The 10501-nt window shown below is 48.1% G+C and overlaps 1 protein-coding gene across 1 annotated transcript; it reads left to right on the top strand.

The window, feature by feature from the left end:
* The first annotated feature begins 5785 nt into the window (after nt 1–5785).
* LOC132865936 (protein NYNRIN-like) lies at nt 5786–9041 on the top strand. Its single transcript, XM_060898431.1, has 2 exons — nt 5786–7025; nt 8469–9041. Exons 1-2 carry the CDS (start codon nt 6068–6070, stop codon nt 8555–8557), a joined length of 1047 nt encoding a protein of 348 aa, XP_060754414.1. The 5' UTR covers nt 5786–6067; the 3' UTR covers nt 8558–9041.
* Nucleotides 9042–10501: the final 1460 nt, after the last annotated feature.

Here is a 10501-nt window from a genome sequence, read left to right as displayed (position 1 = left end):
TTGCATGTTTGTTTTCATTTGAATGGAAGCTCCGCTATTAGGTAGTACCTAATTTTATATTAGATTTGGGATAGAAACTATCTTTTTAATCTTGTGGTGCATGCTTTGATTGAGCTGTAATGTTTGCCTGAGGGCAGACATTAAAACAGCTGATGGGTAGGGCAGGATGAGTCCTTTACCGGTAGGATGCAGTGTGTTTTTTGCAATCAGTGGGACATGTATGGTATATGTCCTCAAGAACACGCAGCTCAGGGCTCGAAATTCGCGGTGGTCCGGTCGCCCGAGGCAAGCTAAAAGAGAGAAAACGTGTAAAAAATGAATTAATAGAAATGAGTTGTAGGAATTTAATTCTTAATAGTGATGTTGATTTTGAAATCAACATCATGAATGAATTTGAAATGAATTTGTCATTTGGCGGGTAATTCCCGTCACTAGCCAGCCCGGCTGGCTAGTTGAAAATAAAAAATATATATGAAGTGAAGATTCAGACACACCGTCAACTAAAGCTGCCACATATTAAGCGCGTGCTGTGTCTGTGTTAATTGATGTGTTTATCGGCAGGACGGAAAATACTGAAGAATTCTGAATCATATCGTGTACGACTCAGGCTGTTGGTTTTTTCACTACTGCGCATGCATATAACAGATCTCGTTGAATATTGTGGTAATCACGTGTAGTATTGGACCAGGTGGGTGGAGCACAGAAGCACGGCAGGCCAGAACTGAGTTCTCAATGAACTATTTATTGCTAGCTTTTCAGCCTTTTATCACTTCCCAGCCCAGCGCGCATGCGCGCGCGCACACACACACACACACACACACACACACACACGTGTTCTGGTTGGGGAGAGAGAGAGCTTCCTTTTTCTGCTCTCCTCTCCTTTTAAAGGGCGCGGTCACTGGGGAAGATGCACAAACAGGTTAATCCCCATCAGGTGCAATGATTCCACCACTTACCTTCCCTGACTCCGCCCTCCATTCACAGACCAATGCTTGGCCACGCCCCCGTTGCCACATCATTTTATCAAATTCTATAGATGTGGCCACATTATCGCCCATTTAAACATGTGTTTTTGTTGTTGTTTACATCTACATAGATCTGCCAAATCTACGTTGCGATGTGGAATTTTCTGAAAGGTGTACAGAAACCGCCAGAGATGGGGACAAAGCGACCTCGGTCTGAAGAGGAGAAATGACACAGGACTTATAAGCAAACGTGGGAGCAGGGTAGGCCTTGGCTGCGATACGATTTTTATGGAATAATTAATTTTTTTCAAGTTGATTCCCAGTCAATATGAAGCTCCTAATTACCAAACTTTTTTCTCTGGGGGCCACATTGTCGTTCCTGACTGTGATGGGGGGCCAGGGCCGGGTCAGCTATATAACATAGAATTGTATGACCCAGACAAATATGACTACCAGCAGGCCTCATTGTGTAGTAGAGATTACTAGCCTGGCACAGCCATCCCCACTACTATATCCACACTTGATTCCTGGCACATATTTGTTTATCTTTACTAGTGGTTTGCAAAAGTAGTAATCGAGTCGTCACACTTTGTTTTAATTTGAAATACCACAGATATTCCATTTATTTATTTTCTAATAAAAATAACATCAAAGCTGTCAAGGTAAGAAACATCTGCCTAGTTGAGGTGATTGACACTGGCAAAGGTGAGTGGAAAATTATAAATTGTAGGTAGGCCTGTTGATATTATTAATAATTGTGTGCAGCACTTTATAAAGGTCAAATAAATGTTAGGACTGGGACTGTTTTGGCCTCTAGAGGCCGCTGTTATTTCCAGCTTGTCATGTTTGTTTTGGCCTCTAGAGGCCGCCACTGTGTTTTTGTGTTTGTTTTCATTGCCTGTTTCCTGCCCCGCCCAGTTCCTTAATTAGTGTGTGTATAAATACCCCTCTGTTTGTTCCCTTGGCACAGAGTCTTTTTCCTATGCTATGCCTGTTAGTGCTAGTTCCCTCTGTTCCATGTTCCTTGCCTGTGTCTTTGTGGTTTTTGTACTTTGCTTTCTTTTTGGACCTTTTTGAATTTTGTTTTTACCAGTTTTGAGATCTTCTGAGCATTTGCATTTTTGCCTTTTCTTTTCTTATTTTTGGACTTTGAACTTTTGGATATTTTTTTTATTTTCCCTTTATCTTCTGAGCTTTTGGATTACTTTTGTTTTTTGCCATGGATTGTACTTTTTGTAAATAAACTTTTTGATACTTTTCTACTTCCGTCTCACGCCACTGCACTTGAGTCATCCCCCTGGTGGCCTAGTGGGGATTTGCTGGATTATCACACCAGCGAACCAGGGCCCTGTACTACGAAGTGGGTTTTCTGGCTTACCAGGGTAACTTTGAGAGTAACTTGATCACGTGCAGCGTAACTTCCCGATTAACCCATACTACGAAAGTTGGCTATGTTCAAACCGAGGTATGCTGCCATGGCAACTTACGCTGCATCTCAAACCTGCTCGTCTCAGGTTATGTTCTTGGTTAACCCGAGGTTTCCGATTAACCACACCCTTTTTAAACACCATGTAAGATTGTGTGTGTTCTCGTGCATAGCTGTCCTGAGCTTTATGACCCTTTCACACCCTGGTAAACGTGCATAATCGCGAGAACATACTCTTTTATTTTCTCTGTACCTTCTAGTTTCGCTGAAACCACATTCCTGGTTCCTCCTGTTCTAGGGGGTGTATGGTCTGCTCTTTCATGTATAATAAAAACGACTCCTTATCTGGCGAGTTCACCTTGTGCCCCCGAGCCCCTTACTTATCTTGTCACGCAAGCTTCTGATGTATATAAACCCTGCTCTTTCTGTGTATCACTGAGCAGTGCTTGAATAAACCAGATTGATTTAACTCGTGTGGTTTGTTTTAACCCTGCTCCAGAGCGCTCTTATGTCGACGCATCTGAACTAGGACAGACGCAGGTTCTAACAATTTGGTGACCCCGACGTGATACTCTCAATCAGGTAAGACATGTTTGATTGACTACCTGGTTGGCAGTAGTTTCGTAGTGTCCTACGGAGGACAGTTTTCCCTGGTTCGAGTCCAGGAAGAGCGCGCTATACAAATTTACGACACATTTCCGTCTGTTCCTCTTCAGATCCGTCTGTTGTCATTGTACGATGGGAAACTCGTTCCCTAAACCTGCGCCAGGGGAAACCCCGGCCGAGTGGATGACTAGGTGCGGTTTCGCTTATCATGTTTCTCCTTGGCTCGATAATTTGGCAGGTTGGACCGAGGCCAACCCTCAAATTCCTTCCTATCCTCGTCAAGGTACATTCGATCCTGGTTATCTTGCATCGGCCTATCGCATGATTTATGAGGGATTAGGGGACCCCGGCTGGGATCGCCCGTATATGCGGGATGGATATGCCAAATGGTATGATATGAAGAAGATTTGGGATAATTTTAAACAGGCTTATACTCCCCGTTCAGTCCTGAAATCCATCCCGAAGCCTCGGGCTGCACCCGTCACCAAGGAAACGGAGGAGGCGGCGCTAGGAAAATCCAAATCTCATTCTGCTCCTCCAGCCTCGTTAGACAGTAAACCTCCACCTTACAGTAAGACCGGAAAAGCTACTGGTAAATCGTCGTCATCTGTAAAAACGATTCCTAAAATATATCCGTCCTTGGCTGCTGTGTCCGCATATCCCCCTCTTTGTGGTTGACAGAGGGCAGCGTCCCGGAGGGATAAAGGGTGCGCCTGCATCAGCCAAGAACGGCAAAGACGAAGAAAGTAGTGACGATACCGATGATGACACCGATGACGATGATGATTGGGATAATCCTGACGATGTGGGACCAGACGCCGGCTCGCGTCCTTACCCGCCACAAAATGCTGCTTGTGTATGGGTCGCAAAGCGCAGTGGTATTGATATAACTCCTCCGTCCCCGTCGGCTCTTAAGGACATCATCTCACTTCTTCCGTCACCCGATAAGCCCTTGCTCTTCGTTGATCAGTTAATTAATGTTTCTCGTAACTGTCAGCTAACGGGAGCCGACTACCGGTTTATTCTGCAGAATAAATTAGGAGGCGCATACGATGAGACGGCCCTGTTAGAAAACGTTCAGGTTCTCGCCCCCGTCAATGATCAAGCTGAAAATATTAAGGAAGAGTATGAAGGGGATGACGGTCGCCCGCGTCGGCGCACCGTGACTACCTTCTTTTGGAAGGACACGCCGAACGCACTGCAGCAGCTTCGTGAGCAATTGACGCGATACCTGCTCGCCCTAAAACAGGCAAATAGAGACCTGTCACAGGTCACTAACTGTAAACAGGAGCGTTCCGAACTGACGTCGGCTTTCTGGAAACGCTTTGGGGAAGTTTGGCAACATTTGGGAGGTCTCGAACTCAATTTGGCAAACCCGAACCCAATGTTCTTGTCCACCTTTTTGTCTAATTGTCGCCCCGAAATACAGAGCGTTTTAAAACATCACTGGAGTGACCGGAATAATCTGGTCCTCCGCCAGGCCGGGGAGCGAGTACGCACGCTGGAGAGCGATGGTCTCCTAGACTGTAAGATGAATAAAGCATGTTTATCTGTTGTGCCGGGCGGACGGGTGGATGGCCGACAGGAGAGGGGTCGCCGAATGGGGCCGCGCGGTGGGGGAGGGAGGAGAAATGGAAAGTGCCACTATTGTGGAAAAGAGGGACATTGGATAAGAGAGTGCCATGCGAGACAGCGTGATGAACGGGAACGTGAAAAACCTGCCATTCACGCTGCCCCGAGCCCTTCTGGGCAGAGGGATTTTTCCCGCCCATAGGGCTGCCCTCAGAGCGATGAAACCCCGACCGTTGCTATGTTAAATCTTTTATTCAGCTCCCCTCTTAATGAAGATCTTCCCACTATTGTTTTATGCCTGGCAGGGACTGAATATCCTTTTTTACTCGACACCGGGGCTACCATGTCCTCAGTGGGGAGGGAATATGCGGGTCCTTTATCTACACGGTCTGTAAGCTCTGTGGGAATAGAAGGGGTTCCTTTCCATTCCAGTTGCACGCCCCCCCTTTCTGTTACTTGTGCCCTTGATCCTTTACTGAAGTTTTCTCACTCCTTTGTTTGCATGCCTGATTGCCCTTTTAACCTGCTTGGACGGGACCTCATGAGCCTCCTAGGGCTCTCTATTTCTTTTAGTGGCTCACACATGGTTGTTGACATACCAGACGAAACCTCGTCGGCTGCTCTTGCCCTCACCTCTCTTTCTCTCCCCCATAACCTTCTCAATGCTGCTTGTGCCGTTACCCACCTCACACCCTCTCTTTCTGATCTCCCAGCTTCTCTTTGGGCGAAACATAAGGACGAGGTGGGCTTTGTTAAGTGTACCCCTTACGAGGCGGTCATTAAACATTCCTCGCCTGTGTATGTGAAACAGTACCCCCTTTCCCCCGCTAAGCTGTCTGGCATTGATGATGTTTTATGTTCTCTCCTAGAGCAAGGTGTGGTCGTCCCCTGTGTTAGCCCTTATAACACTCCAGTGAACCCGGTGCAGAAGCCCAACGGCACGTGGCGTTTCACCCAGGATTTGCGTAAGATTAATGAGTTAATTATCCCAGTCGCCCCATTAGTTCCAGACGTTCCCTCTCTTATGGCCTCGATTCCGTGTGAACATGCGTTTTTCTCTGTAATTGATCTCTGTTCTGCCTTTTTCAGCGTCCCTGTGGGCCACGACACGCAGCCCCTGTTCGCTTTTACGCACAGGGGAAAGCAGTACACCTGGACTAGGTTACCCCAAGGGTATGTTGATTCTCCTGCGGTTTTTACAGCTGTAGTTAGGGACGCCTTGGCCGATTTGTGCCTCCCCTCGGGCTCCTCCGTGCTCCAATACGCGGATGATCTTCTGGTAACGGCGGAGGACGAGGACCTTTGCGCTAAAGCCACACTCGCTCTCCTCTCTCTTCTGGCGCAAGAAGGTTTCAAGGTCTCACGAACTAAGCTTCAGTTCTGCCTCCCCACTGTTCGATATCTGGGTCACGATCTCTCCCAGGGCTCCCGCAGGCTCAGCCCCGAGCGTGTGCAGGTCATCCTAGACACTCAGGTGCCCGCCACAAAACACGCCCTCATGGCTTTCCTGGGACTTATCAATTACTGCCGCCAGTGGATTCCTGACTGTTCCACCTATGACAAGTGTCTGCGCTCTGCAATTCTGCACTCGGACCCTTTGACTCAGCCCCTGGTGTGGTCTGATGAGATGCTGACGGCCTTCAGGGCCTTGAAACAGGCTTTATGCTCGGCCCCTGCTCTCGGACTTCCGAATTACCGTTTGCCGTTTCATTTATATGTGTGCAACCAGCAGGGAACTGCGTCTGGGGTTTTGGCGCAGGAGCACGGGGGGGGTATGCGGCCTTGTGCGTTCCTCTCTAAAACTCTCGATTCTGTGGCACAGGGTCTCCCTGCTTGCCTCAGGGCGGTGGCTGCATGTGCTGTCATGGTCACGGACGCTGAACGGCTGGTTTTGTCTCACCCGCTCGTTCTCCACACCTCACATGATGTAGTGCACGTTTTAAAGAACCTCAGTACCCAGCATTTATCTGCTCAGCGTCGCTCTGGATACGAGTCTATTCTTTTGGCCACCGAGAACCTTACTGTTAAGCCCTCCTCCTCCTTTGATTCTCTCGCGCACGCACTTCAGCGCCTCCTCAATTCACAGGATGATTTTCTTCCTTCTGAAACACACGACTGCATTTCTAGCATTCTTTTTGAGACAAGTATCCGCCCCGACTTACGTTCCACCCCCTTACTTTCAGGTGATTCGCTGTTCGTGGATGGCTCGTGTTCACGCCCCTCTGACGGCGTCTTTGTGTGTGGTTATTCTGTGTGCCGCCTTCCTGATGAAACTGTTGAAGCTTTTTCTCTTCCTTTCTCCTCGGCTCAGGCTGCCGAACTATACGCTCTAACCCGTGCATGTGTTATTGCTCAGGACACCGACGTCACTATCTACACTGATTCACGCTACGCTTTCGGCGTTGCTCATGACTTTGGTCGGATTTGGGCTTCGCGTGGGTTCACCACTGCAGACGGTAAGCCCATTTCTCATTCTTCGCTTGTTACTGATCTTATTACAGCGTGTCTTCTCCCGCGCTCTTTAGCCATTGTTAAGACTCGTGCTCATTGTATTGGGGACTCTTTTGAGATCAGGGGAAACTCTCTCGCCGATCGCATTGCCAAAGCCGCGGCTGCCTCCGGTGTTTTTCCGCCTTCGCTTACTCTCTCCCTGGTCTCATCCAGCCGTATGATTAGTGCCGTTCTTCCGGACATTGACTTGATCTCCCTCCAGGCCTCCGCTTCGGCCTCAGACAACCATTTCTGGGACTCATGCGGCGCGCAGCCGTCTGACGGCGTTCGGATCGATGCTCAGGGCCGTCTTTGTTTACCTCGTCACTGTACTCCCTTTCTCGTCCGCGAGTTTCATGGTCCCACTCACCGCGGCCGAAGAGGGGTAGTGGAGGATCTATCCAAAATATTTTGCATCGACAAAATACACACCGATGTACATCACATTCTAGACAGATGTTTAACGTGCGCCCAGAATAATCCATCTAAACCAGGCGCGGTACATCAGCACCTTCCCATACCTGACACGCCGTTCCAGGAATGGCAGATTGACTTTACTCACATGCCAAAACAGGGCCCCTTTAAGTATCTCTTGGTCATGGTCGACAAATTTTCACGATGGGTGGAGGCTTTCCCCTGTGGGAAAGAAGACGCTCGCACGGCAGTAAACAAGTTGACGCAAGAAATCATTCCGCGTTATGGCCTCCCGGTAGGGATAGACTCTGACAAAGGGACGCCGTTCACCTCTAAGGTGACACAAGAACTGTGTAAAGACTTAAAGATCCATTGGCGTTTCCACATCCCGTACCATCCGCAGTCCTCCGGCATTGTGGAGCGCGCAAACAGAACAATCAAGGGTAAGCTGCGTAAAGCCATGCAAGAAGCTGGTACTAAAAATTGGGTACAAGTTTTGCCTTTAGTTCTCGCTGACATGCGAATGACCGCTCAAGTGGCCCTCGACAACCTGTCTCCGTACGAGCTCGTGATGGGCCGGCCTTTTCCTACACCCTGGCGCAGAGGTATGCAGGCTATAGGAACGAGTGATCTTGATGTACATCTCAGTGAGTACGCCGTGGGTCTCATGCGGGTGTTGGATGAGTACTGGACGAGACTAAACTCCAAAAAGCCTCCCATTCCTGAGGCACCCACTCATCCCTTCGAGGTTGGGGATAAGGTTTTGGTGAAAAAATTCGCTAAATTAGGTACTCCTCTAGAGGAACCACCCTACAGTGAACCCACGGATGTGCTCGCTGTAACTCGAACGGCTGTACTAACTGACCTTTTTCCACAGTGGATTCATGCCAGTCGAATAAAGAAGGCTCCAATGTAATAGAAATCTATATTGTTGATGCTTAACAGGTTTTTGTGTTTCAGAAAGTTGCTGTGACAATAGCTGACGGCCTTTTCAGGGATCCCCTTTCCAGCATCCGGAGTGATCCGGTTTCGGCTGATCTACAAAGAGGGGATGGTCGGTGCGTCCCGCAGACTTCTGAACTGAGGAATCTGGAAGACACGTGAGCCTGGGCTACCTTCAACTATCTACATCCTGTGGACACAGAAAGAACAAAGTCAGTGACCAGTATGACTTTCCTTCTGGTATTGGTCTTAGCGCTTGGAGCAGGGAATCCCGCTCAAGCCAGCCACGAGGACAACGTTTTTTGGCGATTTGCCAACTGGACTGCTAAACAACATACTAATGAATCATGTTATGTCTGTCAATACGTTGGAGTCTAAACTGTAGTTATACTCTGTAAACAAAGTATAAAAGAGGGGATTGTAAGATTGTGTGTGTTCTCGTGCATAGCTGTCCTGAGCTTTATGACCCTTTCACACCCTGGTAAACGTGCATAATCGCGAGAACATACTCTTTTATTTTCTCTGTACCTTCTAGTTTCGCTGAAACCACATTCCTGGTTCCTCCTGTTCTAGGGGGTGTATGGTCTGCTCTTTCATGTATAATAAAAACGACTCCTTATCTGGCGAGTTCACCTTGTGCCCCCGAGCCCCTTACTTATCTTGTCACGCAAGCTTCTGATGTATATAAACCCTGCTCTTTCTGTGTATCACTGAGCAGTGCTTGAATAAACCAGATTGATTTAACTCGTGTGGTTTGTTTTAACCCTGCTCCAGAGCGCTCTTATGTCGACGCATCTGAACTAGGACAGACGCAGGTTCTAACACACCACCTCTCCACCGACATTTCCTCTAGAGACAATGCTAGCGTACCTGGATGACCCGTGCGATATCGGAGCGCAGATTAGAGATGGGATTTATGGCTCTTTGATGGGATCCGCATCTTTGTGATCCGTTCTTTGAAAAGAGCCGTTCAAAAGACTGGCTCATTTGGCTCTTTTTAAATATTTATTCAGTTTTAAGAAGACAGTGTCTAAAGAAGCCAGATCCCTCTGCTTCGACATTGACATCAATATTTCTGGACATACCTTTTATGTAAAGCAACCTAGACTTACATTATTTTAACCCCTAAATGCTCATAAATAACCATTAAAAAACAATGAGGGCTTCAATGAATGTCCATGCAGAATGGCTTTTCTGTATAAAACAAAAAAGAACCCACTCAAGAACATAGTTATCAAGAACGCAAGAATATTTTATAGAAAAACACTTGTTTTACAAAAATATTTAAGTCTGAGATACAAAATAGATACAACTACAATAAATATAACACAAGAACTAGTTATCACACAAGAACATTTTAATAGAAAAAAACAAACTTTCTATATGAAAAATATTGAAATTGTAACAAAAATAGATATGTAACGGTTCAGTGTTCGTGGGTGGAGCACAGAGGACGGCAGGACAGAGATCAGGTTTGACAACACGTTTTATTACCATGCTTTTCAGCATAACAATTATGTGCACTTTTCAGACACACACACAGCGTCTGGTTCAGCAAAGCTCCTCTGCTCTCGCTCTCCCTCCTTAAGTAGGGCGCGGTCACTGGGAAGACACAAACACAGGTTAATTGCTCTCAGGTGTAGTGATTCTGCCACTTACCTTCCCTGGCTCCACCCTCCTGTCACAGACCAGCGCTTGACCATGCCCCCGCTGCCACATACCCCCACCGCCCGACTCAGGCCGGGCGGCCGTCCGGCCTGCAGCTGACTCCCCCCCCCCTTGGAGGGAGAGGAAGTCCGCCACGACCATCTGCGCCCCCGGCCTGTGGACCACCTTGAAATTAAAGGGTTGGAGTGCCAGATACCAACGGGTGATCCGCGCGTTGGCATCTTTCATGCGGTGGAGCGACTGGAGGGGTGCATGGTCCGAACAGAGGGTGAAAGGGCACCCCAGCAGGTAGTACCGGAGGGCAAGGACCACCCACTTGATGGCCAGACACTCTTTCTCTATGGTGCTGTAGCGCCCCTCATGCACCGACAGCTTCCTGCTTATATACAGGATGGGGCGGTCCTCCCCCTCCACCTCC

This window comes from Neoarius graeffei, chromosome 18 (assembly GCF_027579695.1).
Source record: "Neoarius graeffei isolate fNeoGra1 chromosome 18, fNeoGra1.pri, whole genome shotgun sequence".
NCBI classification, from domain to species: domain Eukaryota; kingdom Metazoa; phylum Chordata; class Actinopteri; order Siluriformes; family Ariidae; genus Neoarius; species Neoarius graeffei.
This window is presented reverse-complemented; position numbering and strand designations above follow the sequence as displayed.

Bases quoted from the DNA above. Each gene is read 5' to 3' on its own strand.
- LOC132865936 (XM_060898431.1), top strand. From the start codon at position 6,068: ATGGCTTTCCTGGGACTTATCAATTACTGCCGCCAGTGGATTCCTGAC. The intron at 7,026-8,468 runs GTAAGCCCATTT...CGGCCTTTTCAG, and splicing joins TGGGTTCACCACTGCAGACG to GGATCCCCTTTCCAGCATCC.